Here is a 14,145-nt window from a genome sequence, read left to right on the forward strand (position 1 = left end):
TTCTCCCTCTGACAGTTTTGCATTGTTTTCATATCTAGCTATGCATTTTCATATTAACCACAGTGCAGAAATATATTTGCACTTGTTTTTGCTTTATAATGAAACCCTCAAAGCTCTGTCTACATATTTGTGTTCTCTGCTTTGAACTTTCTCCCGTCTTAATCACATAGGATAAGACAGTAGTATATAGCGCCAATGTCTGTCTATTTACATAAAACCCTGAATCAGGTAGTGGCCTATATTAGTCTATATGGTGAGTCTGTCATGCACAAGAAGGTGTATGTGAGAATCTGTAACACTTTACAGAGTAATAATGTAAATGCAATTAAGAAAACTGTTTCTGCTAGAATTCGTTTATATTCCAGAACTAATCAGTGAATGTTAATGAGATTTGCTTCTGTCAATGGTATTATAGCTACTTGTATACACACTTAAGAGAATTATTCTTACTGAAATATTTTAGTCTCTGGAGTAATACTATCTGAAAAACTGTCTTCAATATACCTCTGGAATATGCGTCTGAAGAAAAGTTTTCTGTTCTGTAAGTGAGGGAAACGAAGTTAATTTAATTATTTGACCAAGAGTCAACAGGAAACAACAGAGAAAGGCTCTGCCTTTGGAAGTGAATAGTACCTCAGGCTCTGAAATCTCTCTGAGGTTTAATACTCAGCTTTCTTTAATCTTCGAATTACATGTGGTTATATGTTTTTAATATACAGGCAATGTTGGAACTTGCACGTTTGTATCTTGCACAAGATGATGCTGATGCCTGTCAACATCAGTGTTCCTTGTTGCTGAAGAATGACCAAGATAATGAAGCAGCAACGATGGTAATGTACCATTATACTAATTATGTATCGAAGCTTTTTGAGGTCTGTGTGTTTACAATACGATGGATTCATAAAATGCTTACAGCATCAAATTTCAGAAACATCAAAAAATCTATTACAACAAAATGTTTTTCTGTCTGTGCTGAATACTGATTCAAAATTAAGTTTCTATCAATCTTACCACTTTATCTCAATGCAAAACGCATGCTTAATAGTACCAGTGGAGAAGTGGTAATTATAAGATTGATTATAAGATGTGGCTTAATTCATGATCTATTAAATTATAGAAGGGAGGAAGTTGAATTTCCAGCACATTAATATTAAAGCAAGCATCTAAAAAAAACTGCCAGAAGGTAAGAACTGTGAACTTAAGGTGTTCTTGTGTCCTTTTTTTTGAATCCTGGTTAATAGTGTTCCTATCTAACAGTTCTTTAATCACTGCAACGGATTCTCTATACATGGTCTGTATATTTTTGGTTTATAAGACAGCTTAATAGACTGAGCAGCTTTCACTTTAACACGTAAGGAGCAAAATGATTTTTAAATGGAATAACTTATTCTCTCACATCAGGTAACATCTGGAATTTATTCTAGTATGGTGGAAGAATGCGGATAATAGCACTCTGAATATGTTTTGTTCAATGTACTCTTTATTAGCTACTGCTCAGCAGAAAAACTGAAATGAACCTCTTACTTTCTCTGCTGAAACGTGCTATGAGCTTTCTTTTCCCCTAACTTGTAAGTTATTGGCTTTTGTATGTGCTTAATACGAATTTCTGGGAAATAAAAATAAGAGTGGAAGTATGTGAGTGAAAACAAAACATTTTTGAGAGGTATGTTGAAATGGTTTTTGTATGTTGAAATGCTTTTTTTGTACTTTCTACAAGTGAAACGTTGAGACATGAGTCCATACCTGCTCATTGTCTTGTCTGTGCAAGGTGTTTATTCTCCAGAGATTGATGGATGGGAATGGGAACTGGCGCTGTACTTGTGAAATTCCTGCAGCACTTCATAGTTTCAGGTCCCATTATAAAGCACAATCTGTTTTGTTTTCTCTAAAATTGTCAATACCGTAGATGATGGCTGACCTCATGTTCAGGAAGCAAGACTATGAGCAAGCTGTCTTTCATTTCCAGCAGCTCCTAGAACGCAAGCCAGGTGAATATTCAGTAGTGATATTTTTAATTATTTGACATATAGTTCAAATGAGATAGAGGCACAAATCTGAAAAAAATACTTATATGTTTAAAAAGAAATATGCTATTTAAAATATAATGGATATTAAAAACAAAAACTACCACTGTGTTCAGCAATTTACATTGCTGCAGTGCAATCGTTTACCTCCAGCTAAATACAACTAGTTATTTATCTGGAACTGTAAAGTACTTCGTGCAATTGATATTTTAAAAATTAAAGCCTAGGATTTTATTTCTAGGTTAGTAGAAATTTTCTCATTTCCAGTAATTTGCAAATTATGACCAGAGATAGAGCTATTAAAATGTATTAATATAATGAATATAAAGCTCTGTAGTGGACTTTGAAAGAAGCAAATGTTTGTGCTCTTGAAAGTACAATTACACTCTTTATGCAGTTTTTCTAGAAGTGTTGCAAGTATCACTTGATACCTTTTTCTTGTATCCATGGTTATGTAATATGTCTTATATATTGCACTATCACTTTTTTGTGTGGAGAATAAGGCAGGCTCTTCACTTGTAAATCTATTCATACAACAAATAGTTAAAATGATGTCCCGACTCATTTTTATATTTAGATAACTATGCAACCCTCTCACGATTAATTGATCTGTTAAGAAGAGCTGGGAAGCTAGAAGAAGTCCCAAGATTTCTTTTAATGGCTGAAAAGCATTCTTCCAGAACAAAGCTTGAACCAGGTTTTCACTACTGCAAGGGACTGTATCTTTGGTACTTATGTTTATAATTAAAATAAGGACAATTTAGTGTATTGCTACATATTTAACTTTCTTGTCATCTGTTATCATTCAGAGGTGCTTGTTACCTGTCAGAGGTGCTAATTATATTGTGATAAATACCATAGCAGTACTTCACTTAATTTCTTTAGTTAGTGGGATTATAGGAGAGGCTTCCTTGTCTCTTCTGAAATACTTTCCAATTAACTTCTCTTGAAAGCAATGCTATTTTATCTTGCATACATCTTTCATATTTCCTGCTCATTTAAAGTGATGTTCTTGCTGGATCAATGATATAATACTGCTACTTTTCAAATTTTAGAATTCCTCATACAAAACAGTAGTTTTCAAAAACAAGCTTCTCTCAATAGTATGCTTGCTTTTTGAAACTTGTATTATCAATGCATGTACGTGATCTGTCTTCTAAATTCTTGGGTTTTGGGTGGGACTTGGGGCAGCAAATTTTACTTGCCTAGATTACAGTATTGTAATTCTTTGTCTAGGTACACAGGTGAACCAAATGATGCACTCCGGCATTTTAATAAAGCTCGAAAGGACAATGACTGGGGACAGAATGCTGTCTATAACATGATTGAAATTTGTTTGAACCCAGACAATGAAACTATAGGTGGTGAAGTCTTTGAAAATCTAGATGGCGACATAAGGTAAGTGAATGAAGTATATGTTGCTTGGATTCTTCTGTCAACCCATCCTCCCTGCCTCTTAATTAAGTGTCTTAATCATCTAAATTGCTAGAATTTCTGAGCCCATCTAGTGTTTTGAATACCTATTGGATTGTACGAGACTACTCAGAACTGTGAAATAAATCACTTTCAGACAGAATGTAGAGGATTTTATTTGGAACCTTAGCTGCTTGTAGAATTAAAAGACAAGTTGTAGACAGGTTGAAACAGCCATTGTTACAGAAGAGAATCAGTGTAGAATGCTTCTGTAACAAAGGCATTACTTTAGCGTGGAATCTGTAGTAACTCAATGTATTTGGTGTACAAAATGTAGTTTTAGATATGAAGGTAAAGGTTTATTTTTACAAATGCTTTTTCTGATAATAGCAATTCAACAGAGAAGCAGGAGTCTGTGCAGTTGGCTGTAAGAACAGCAGAAAATCTTCTGAAGGAACTGAAGCCTCAGACCAGTCAGGGTCACATTCAGCTGCGAATCATGGAAAATTACTGTCTCATGGCAACCAAACAAAAATCAAATGTTGAACGAGCACGGAACACTTTTACTGAAATAGTAGTGGCTGAGGTTAGTAACCTCTCTTGTTTCCTCATTTATCTCCCTTACAGTTAGTCACATAGTTCACATTCAGAAAGTGATGTCTTAGTGCTACTATTTTAAGATTTCTTTCCCATGAAAGAGTATTTTAAAGGAAAACAATATGCTGAAATAACATCTAAGAATTTCTGCACTGGATTGCAAACTTACAGCTCAATTATATGCTAATAACGCTAGTTGCTAATGTGAATAGGCTTCTTGGTTTGAGTTCTTGTTTTATTTTTTTAATTTCCAGTTGGTGTAGTTTAAGCATGGCAGGCAGCTTAGCACCACACAGCCACTTCCTCATTCCCCCCACAGTGGGATGGGAGAGTGAATTAGGAAGGTAGAAGTGTGGGAACTCATGGGTCAAAATAAAGACGGTTTACTAGGTAAAGCAAAAGCTGTGCATGCAAAGAAAAAGAAAATTTGTTTGCTACTTTGTCAGCAGGCAGATGTTCATCTATTTCCAGGAAAGCAGGACCCATCATGTATAACTGCTTTTTGCAGCAACTGCTCTGCAACAGTTAAAGCATCTGTTAGTCATCACTATTCATCAAAAATCCAAATCATCTACAAGCATCTATAAAGAAAATTAACTCTGTCATAGCCAAAAGCATGATACCAGTCTTAGCCAGCAGCTTGTCTGATGATATAAGTATATATGGTACCTTCATTCTTTAAGCAAAAGCAATTCAATAAAGTGTCTTCAAGCACTTCGTGGCAACTTAGCAGAATTTAGATTCTAGGGCAAGATAATGCATGTGCATAAAATGCATTCTTATGATATGATTCTTCATTATTTTATAGCTACTTGTATTCCTTAACTTTAGGATTAATAAAGAATACTGTCACCTTTCAATGTTGTTTTTATTCAAACATGTACAGACACATTTAGTCTATCAAAATGCCAAGAAATATCTAAGTTGCTACTAGTCATTTACTGTATACTACTACAGTGTTCCGCCCACTGGCTGAGCTGAGTATGATGGTCCTTTCCTGTGTAAGGCAGTTTGGAGAATGTGTCATTCTGCCTCAGTTACTGGCTTCCCATTTCTGCTCAGAGTTGATCTCATGCTCAGTGAATATGCAGTGTTTCTCACATAGTGGCACAGTTCAGGCATGAAGAATGCTCCAGTTGATTGTCTTCTCCCCAGATTTACATAAAATAGGTTTTAATCCATTCAGAGTAAGAGAACTGAGCCAGTTCCATCTTGAGAAACTTCTAGGGAAGTGCTCTTGCCTTGGCTATTACAGGGAAAAAAGTGATTACTGGATTCCATTTTGAGAGACTGTAACATGCTAGAAGGTTAAGCACTAATGGTTATTGATCCATTCTAGGTGTGACTGTTGTGGTGTGTAGGGATGAGCTGATGATTATATGGAGGAGGGTTGGGGGGAAGGGTGCGCATTTTTTTTTTTTAGCTCACTGTGGCAAGCCTATTTACAGCACAACCCCACAAAGACATGTAGAGGCAGAATACCAAGGGCACCCAGTAGCGAGCCAAGAATGCAAAGAGGGGGAGAGAAACTTGTAAGCTAGCTGCTAATGGAATCTTGTGTTCAGGATATGAAACCCATTCTAGGAAGGGCAAGATTTTAAGAATCATGATTCTTTCTTTTTTTTTTTTTTTTTGCTTGAGAGGCTCTTGCACAGAATGGTGGCTTTTAAGAACCCTGTTTATTGAGTAGCTTTCTGATACAGGTAGTTTAGACTTGCAAGTCTAGGAGCTGTACACCTAGAAATAAGAATCTGTGTCCCTGTTACTGACATTCACAGATCTCTAGAAGTAGAAAACACTTGTATTGCAACTTCAAGTGAATTCAGTTTCATCAGACGTATTTATTTTGTGTATCAAAAGTTAGTTGTATCAGGATGTTTCTTGTTGAGATGAAGTATATGTGAATGCTTTCAATACTTCCTGAGCCTGGAGAAGGTTGTCATGACCGCAGCCAGACTTACATTCAGCCTCTTAAATATTTAACCTAGTACTTATTATTGTGATTAGTATTATAAGAATAACCATTGCACTAAATGGAAAACATATTTGTAAGATTGGATATTCTATCTTTAGTTCCTGCAATCTGTATGAGAAAGGTATAAACACTTAGGTTTTTCTTTTCTTGAAAGCAAAATCAAAAAATCGTTTAAATGGTCACTATGCCTTTTTCTGCAGAAAGATCATATACCAGCACTTTTGGGAATGGCCACAGCCTACATGATCTTGAAACAGACTCCACGAGCCAGAAATCAGTTGAAACGGATTGCAAAAATGAACTGGAATCCCATTGATGCAGAGGAGTTTGAAAAGAGTTGGCTTCTGCTTGCAGATATATATATTCAGTCTTCAAAATATGATATGGCAGGTGAATTATTAAAACGATGTCTTCGTCATAACAGGGTAAGTGACTGCACATTAGTAATATTTTAATTCACATAACTGGTTAGTTTCCATTTGAAACTTGGAACAGGCATGGCACAGGAATAGATCTTACCTCTTGTGGTATTTTCCTCGTTTTTGCCTTTTTCCTCATCAAGCTGTTCCATCTGTTTCATTTTCCTTCCCCTGTGGCCCATCCAGTAGTCTAGTTTCTTGTAGATATTATACTAAAAGCTTGGGATACTGTCTATACTGTGCAGATTTTCTTTAGAAAAAAAAGCTCCAGGCATGGCTATGCTGTTTGTTCCAGAATGCTCTGATGTGAAATCTTGTCATTGCTTTGGAAGCCTAACTAAAAAAGAGTGAAGTTAAACAAAGAATACACTCTATATATCAATATTTCTTTGGTCTGCTTTAGTAAATGAGGTATCTATCTTCATAAAAGCCTTATTTTTTCTCTTGAAATATTTGAGCTGTGGGCAACATGACAATATAAGCTCTTAACAATACAGTCCTGTAGTAGTTGTTTAATTTCATAACTTTTTTCTGCTTTATACATTAAACACAATATTCCTGTATGAACTAGTTGAAATTTCATATTAAAAAAAAAAGCAATTAAATTGATGTATGTGTAACAATAGCTTTGCTTATGTTTTCTTGTGCTTAGTACTTTTACTTAGTAACTGAAATGTAGCTACAGAGTTCCTGGAGGCACTAAATATGTTTGAAGGAGTAGTTGCATTGTCCTCTGATATCTATACTTGTCTCAGATTAATTTAGGATGTCATTCTGCAAAATTCCATGTAACTGATCTGTATTGCAGATATTTTAAATCAGGACTGTCTTGTCATCCAAGGTAGTGCAAGTATTACTTAATCTTTCAAGTTGTACTGATTTGAAGTATTTAAGCAATTAAGGTGTAATTGCTTAAAGGTGTAACCTAAATAAAATCTTGAATGAATATTTATATTTTGCAGTCCTGTTGCAAGGCTTATGAATACATGGGATACATAATGGAAAAGGAGCAAGCCTATAAAGATGCAGCAATGAATTATGAGATGGCCTGGAGATATGGAAACCAAACAAATCCAACAATAGGCATGTTTACGTAATGTATATGTATCATTTCAGGCAATACAGTAAGAATGAAAACACTACTGTTACCTGGAAGACTGTATTTTTCCATCTGTAGAAATAATTACTGGTTTCCCTCACATAAAAACTCCAGCTATTACTGCAGCTATTTAATGGTCTACTTAAGTATTTAGGAGAGCCCCTATGGCAAGAGATGGAAGTTCTATGATAACTAAGAAATCTCATCTTACTGATTTCCATATGAGGTTTGGTCATGAACTCTTAGGAAACTTATAGCTGGCAATTATATGCTGTCTGTATGTACAGTATTCATTTTGAATATTTTTATAGTAATGCAGTATGTACTAGCTGTAGTAGACAACCTTTATACCTGTCCTATTATCTGAGGGTGGTAAATCATTGACTTGTTTACTACTATTTTTTTTTTACAGGTTATATACATATATATATATATATATATATATGAATTAAGATTTCAAAAACTATTTAAATGGCTTTAAACACTTAAAATTCATCATAAGCTGAAAACTTGAGATTGTACTCAACTTCTAGTTGGGGTGGTTAATTGAAGTTAAGCTAGACTGTTACACTTGTAGACTACTTAATATAGGAAGCCCTTCGTAAAACTTACACATTTAAAAATCTCATTTTGTTTTTCTATCTTTGGGAAAATACCTTTTACCTGGAAAATATCAGCCTGATGTGTTGCTATGGGACTTAACTATTCCTTGTGACTGAATTTTATCTGTTGTCTGCTGACAGTAGAACAGAATAGCATTTTAATTTCCTAGTTTGTTTTTGGTATTGTGACTTTTTGCCCTTTAATAATGGAATTCTTTATTTTCTTAACAAAGAACATGGCAGGTCACACTGGGAAACCCTGTGGGGTACCACATTAGTTGAAGGAAGACAGCCGTTATTTATACTCTGTAGAAAAAACATGATCTCCAAAATGTCTCCTCTTGATTCCAACTGAGCCATTCATTTATCAATGTGTAAAGGAAATTCCTCTACTATTTAAAGTGACTTCCAGTAGAAATCTTGATATTTACGGTCTTAGATGAGAGAATATTTGAAAACAAACACACTAACTATAGAAACGTATGATGATCTAAAAAAAGCTTTAATGTGATATTTTACTAATTTAATATGGAAATTGAAATTGTCACCTTTCTCTGTACACTTACAGGCTACAAGCTGGCTTTCAATTACCTGAAAGGGAAGAGATATGTTGATGCAATCACTATTTGTCATAAGGTAGAATTTGTGTTTAATTCTCTCTCTGCTGTAGTAAATTTGTTTTACATAATGGTCCTTTTTTAAGATTTCTAAAATAGTGTAATATCATCAGAAAGACGCACTTAAAGCAGATTGGTTATGTAAAGGATACTTAATCCAGAGCTCCCTGGCCATAAGGTAAATAAGAGATGTGGTTGGCTATCATATGTGAAGGCATATTTAAGTGGCAGTGGCTTCTTTTGGTTCTGTGGTTGACACTTGTAAGTTCATACAGAATTGTAGCTGAAGGTAATAATAAAATATTAATATTGGAAGACATTGTTAGAAAGTAAATTCCTTTGTATGGTTCAAACACATACACTAGATGCAAAATAATAAAGGGCTGTAATTTTAGAGCCAGAGTGAACATTGATATAATTACTAGTATTAATAACGAAATTATATTTTCTGTTTGGAGGAGAAATGAGAACTAGAAATCATAAACTAAATGGAAGGATAAGGGAGAGGAGGGAATTGGAGGGCAAGAAAAAGTGGATAGGGTGTAATAAGAAAGAGCCTGAGGGAGTGAAAATAAAATCGGTTTATCTCTGTGGAGAAAATTCTTGCAACCTTGGAAATGTCTCTGGGGGCTGCTGTTCTTAATGCATGCATTCCAAACCACCTAGAGTCTTTAGCCCTTGACACTTGCATTTTTCCCACTAAGGTCACGGGATACTGTGAAAGGGAAGCAATGTGTCTTCAGTAAAGTTGTTCTTGACCTCTGCATGTGGTAGTCTCTAGCTACAAATATTTATACGTTCTTACATGAAACTTCTCACATTATTGAGAGTTTTAGAATGTGTAAGCTCAGTGATGAGGGGGATAGCCATCCAAGTATTCTTTCCTTTCAGACAACTGTTATGTTTTTTGGTCTTCTGACAGGTGCTCGAAGCACATCCAAACTATCCGAAGATCAGAAAGGAAATACTTGACAAGGCCCGTGCATCGTTAAGAACATGACTTTAAAAAATAAATAAATTTTGAAGCTCATCAACTTGTTTGATCTCACTTTGGAAACTATTGCAATGACAGTGACCATATCAGCACAAATGTACTGTGAATATGGAATTCAATTTCTGTGAATATGGAATACAGTTATATTGCATTAGAAATCTGGTTTATTTCCAAGAAAAATCTGCAGCCCTGAAAAGAACTGTAGTTACTCAGCAGAGAATACTGCTTATGTGTGTGGTATATAAAGCATCATCTGAAAATAAAAAAAAAATAACAAAGGTAAGGGCCACAAGGCCCTTTATATATAAATAACAAAGGTAAGGGCCATCTCTATAAAATACTGCTGAAGTGTATTTTGGATAACAACTCCACAACTTGTATCTCCAGGAAGGAAGTCACTAGTGTCCATTTCCCATCTATTTCTCAAAAGCGAATATGCACTCCACACTGTAATCTGTACTGCAAGTAATCTATACTGCTGTGTGTTTCAAAGTAAAGTAGTAAATATAAGATAAAACTTCTGTGAATACAAGGGTTTCAGAGAAACGGTATGTAGGAGATGGTGCACTCCTATTCTTTTGAGTTCCAGCATTTACAGTTTTAAAGACTAACTCTGTATTCTTTTGTCCATTTGAAATAGCACTCAAAACAACAGCCTGTCCTAACCTAGTGCAGGTTTTTTGTTTTTTTTGTCTTTGCTTATTGTTGAGATGCTGGATCTTGGTTTAAGTAAACTGCTCATTCCAAATTTCTAAAGTATGCTTTTATTTTTATGTATACTGTAAATACACTTCAGTTTTTCAAGATTAAAGTAATTGTATACATTGTTCTCAAACTTTAATGAAATTGTAGTATTTAAAAATAAGATTTTATATTAAAAAAATATTCAGTAAAGGCTTTTAAAGACTATGCAAGTCTTCTACACAGTATTAATTCTCTACTCATGCTGTCTGTTATCAACCTGTCTGTCAGACTTCCGTGGAGAAAAATATCTCATTTCTAATTTGGAGGGTTTAGTCTTTCAATATCATATGTGTAGGCAGTACAGTCATATGTGTAGAAGTTAGTGCTTGTTTCACCTTTTTCCAAAAAGCAGGTGTGTGACTTTGTTTTGATTACATGGGATTGTGGTCTCTTGTGTATGTAACACACCTGTGGCTCTTTAAGGGATCAGCAACAAGTTGTGAATGACATTTTGTCAGTAATGCAGAATTTCTTTGAAAACATGCCAAACAAAAAATGCTAGTGCACTGGGGTATGTGTTTTTTCAAACATACCTTGGTTATATGTATTTGACTAGAAAAATACTTTGGCATGAAAAAAAATCTTAAAACTAGTACTAAAATTTCTTAACTTTGTTTCCTGATTAAGTTTTAGCTTTCCACGTTGACATCACGTAAAGTCACTTTTTCTGGCAGTGAGGTGGTGGTCTGTTTTTGACAATTCCTTGTTAGGCTGCACAAGGAACTGTTTAAAATCATATCTAATCTTGCCTATCAGTAACTGGGTGCTCTATCTTGGACAATTTACAGGCTTGTTTCCTAAGTGATACATGTCAATCTGCTTAAGTGGTGATGCTACCTACTGGAGGTTTCTAGGTTCTGCATTCAAGTAATTTCTGAGTTGTTGATCAGCTAAACTAAAATTAATGAAAACTTTCAGGTGCAGGTGTGTAACATTTCTGCAAGTTTTGGGTGAAAGATGGAGTTAAGTGGCCTTTCCTTCACCAGGTAACCTTGAAACTTTATGCTATTGACTTACCCCTTCTGTAACAGCCACAACAAAGGAGGGGAAAAATAGGAGATTGAGGCGGGGATAAGACTGGTTTGGAAATGGAATGGGGAACATAGAAGGAACTGGAAAATGCTGAGGCGGGAGGGTGTATTATATGGAAGCTGGGCTGTGGGGATCAGACTGTGAATCCTTAATCTGCTGGATTTTTTTTTTCCACTGCTAAAATACAAAGGCCTATTTCAAGGCAGTTTCTGATAAAACAGCATTTCTTTATCCACAGCCTTCTCTGTACTGGATCAGTGTTTCTGCTTGCTCTGTAGCATTAGAATAACACTTAGCTCAAGCTTAGAATAAAGTAGGTGCTTTTATGTCAAAACATGCAAGATGTGTTCAAAATTGGTGAAACTAAAATGCATCTACACCTCCTTTCTTTTACTGTGCAACTTATGCTCACATTGCCTTTTCATAAGATAGTTAACAGTAGGTCATGATGATGATGATGCATCCTCATTTTGGCTAGGATAGTGTTAATATTCTTCCTAGTATCTGGTATGGTGCTGTGTTTTGGATTTAAGGATGAAAATATCGTTGGTAAGATGCTGTTTTAGTAGTTGCAGAGCAGTGCTTACACAGAGCCAGGCGCACTCAGCATCTCTTGCTGCCCTGCCAGCAAGGGCCTAGGGGTGCACCAAGAGCTGAGAGGGGACACAGCAAGGAGAGGTGACCCAAAATGTCAGAAGGGATGTCCCACATCATTGGTGTTGTGCTGAACAACAAAACTGGGGGGGGAGTTGGTCAGGGAGAGGCTGGCATTGTTCATGGGTGGTGAGCAATTGCATTGTGCATCACTTGCTTTGTATATTCTATTATAATATTTTCCCTTCCTTTTCTGTCCTGTTAAATTGCCTTAATCTCAACCCAGAAGTTTTACCCTCTCTTAATTATCTCCCTAGTTCCACAGGAGTGAGGGGTGAGTGAATGGTTGAGTGGTGTTTAGCTGCCTGCTGGGTTAAACCACAACATGATACAGAAATTAGCTGACAAATTAATCTGAGACTTTAAGATTTTTCCTTGCTACCTTATGGTGGAGAGTTTTATTGATACAGCATGGAAGTAAAAAAATCTGTGGAGTATGTTAGGCATCTTGAACACATCTACCCACTAATGTTTTAATATGGATGAAGTCTTTAAAATAAGAGTGCAATTGAGGCACATCTTTAGATTTCAATTAAAAAAAGCAGTGGCTGCAAGTTAATCCTTCAGAGAAAATCTGGCTTTAATATAATATTCCCTGGAGAAATGGCCTTTCCATTACCCTTTTGGTTTGTATAAGCCATTTAAGATTTTCTGACCTTACTAAATCTTTTTTACTTCCAATGCAGAAGGAATGCCTTTGTTTCATTTCTTTGCTCCACCTAATTAAGTGTTAATTTCAGTGCCTGCTTTTACACGTCCTTATTTTAGGATGCGTGTCCTGGTAGATTTTTTTTTTTTAGTCCCTTTCTTAATAAACAGCTTTGAATGGAAGAGGCTCCTGGAGGATGAGAGGGAGGATGGAGGGGAGTCAGTAATGCTGATTTCAAAGAGCTGCAGTCTTTAGTATGTCGTTGCTTAGTAACCCATCTTCCACTTCTGCCTTTGTTGAATAAAAGAGGAGAGCAAAGCTGTGGTTTCTATTGATTCATTCATTGGAACTGGGAACCTAAGCGTCTTGTAGCTATAGCAACATAAGCCATAGGTGTTGCTTCCTCTCCTCTCTTGACCCCTTTTTCCTGCAGGTACAGAATGCCTAAAGTATCTTTCAGAGGATTTGTGAACACTTGTGATACTTCTATCTTAATTTCCTAGCATTTTCAGATTTGTACCAATACTAGGAAGATAATCTAAATTAAGAAAAATAATTTCATTAGTTACAATAACAAAATTAGATTCTTATGGGGGGAACAACAAGTAATATACTGGTTCTTTTCTGTTTTTTTTCAGACAAGGTTCACCTGTCTTGAGTCATGTCTGAAACGTGACTACAGCAATTTCTAGAAAGGCTCACAAATCAGGAAACTCTGCTTTAGCAACCTCAACCTTTATATTATCAATCATTAGATGAGTGAATAGCCTTACAAACATCCTAGTTTAAACAGCTTATATTATTGGAGAACTTGTTGAAATTGTTCTGAAACAATTGTCTTTGAAAGTGATGGAGACAGCATTTCAGTGTAGTCTGCTGGCAGTGTAGAGTACTGTCTCTTAGGAAGCTGGTCATAAAGAACTCATGAGCTGCTGAGTTCTGTGTGTGAAGATGAGCAGGAAAAAAAATCACTCTGAAGTTTATCACTTTTTGAACTAAGATCACTACCTTGTCCCTTTACATTTCTTGCAACCATGAAACCTCTGTAGTTTTACCTCCTGCTTAATTTTCAATGGAACTGACTTCTTGAAATAACAATCTGCTTTAAAATGCTAAAATAGGGCTAAATAGGGTTCTTACTTGAAATATGTAATTTCTCTTTTTTTTTCCTCTGCTGGAATGTCTAGTTTGGTGTTTAGCAGGTACCATCTCATGTAAAAGGAGCAGAGTGAATGATCTAGACCTTTAAACGACTAAGTATTCCTATCCCTGCATCCCTTATGTTAGAAAATAAAAGATTTTGAAATCTTTCTACTGCTAGTAATG

The 14,145-nt window shown here is 35.6% G+C and overlaps 1 protein-coding gene across 3 annotated transcripts in view; it reads left to right on the forward strand.

The window, feature by feature from the left end:
* Positions 1–14,131, forward strand: part of TTC21B (tetratricopeptide repeat domain 21B) — a 37,995-nt gene extending 23,864 nt beyond the window's left edge. For all 3 annotated transcript variants that reach the window (XM_084524091.1, XM_084524092.1, XM_084524093.1), the window contains 9 exons: positions 720–830; positions 1,907–1,988; positions 2,602–2,752; positions 3,261–3,422; positions 3,828–4,023; positions 6,210–6,434; positions 7,391–7,511; positions 8,698–8,765; positions 9,669–14,131. In XM_084524091.1, the coding sequence (XP_084380217.1) occupies positions 720–830; positions 1,907–1,988; positions 2,602–2,752; positions 3,261–3,422; positions 3,828–4,023; positions 6,210–6,434; positions 7,391–7,511; positions 8,698–8,765; positions 9,669–9,746 (1,194 nt within the window). In that variant the 3' untranslated portion in view covers positions 9,747–14,131. The remainder of the gene's footprint in view (positions 1–719; positions 831–1,906; positions 1,989–2,601; positions 2,753–3,260; positions 3,423–3,827; positions 4,024–6,209; positions 6,435–7,390; positions 7,512–8,697; positions 8,766–9,668) is intronic.
* Positions 14,132–14,145: the final 14 nt, after the last annotated feature.

This window comes from Aythya ferina, assembly GCF_964211825.1.
Source record: "Aythya ferina genome assembly, chromosome: 6".
Classification (NCBI taxonomy): domain Eukaryota; kingdom Metazoa; phylum Chordata; class Aves; order Anseriformes; family Anatidae; genus Aythya; species Aythya ferina.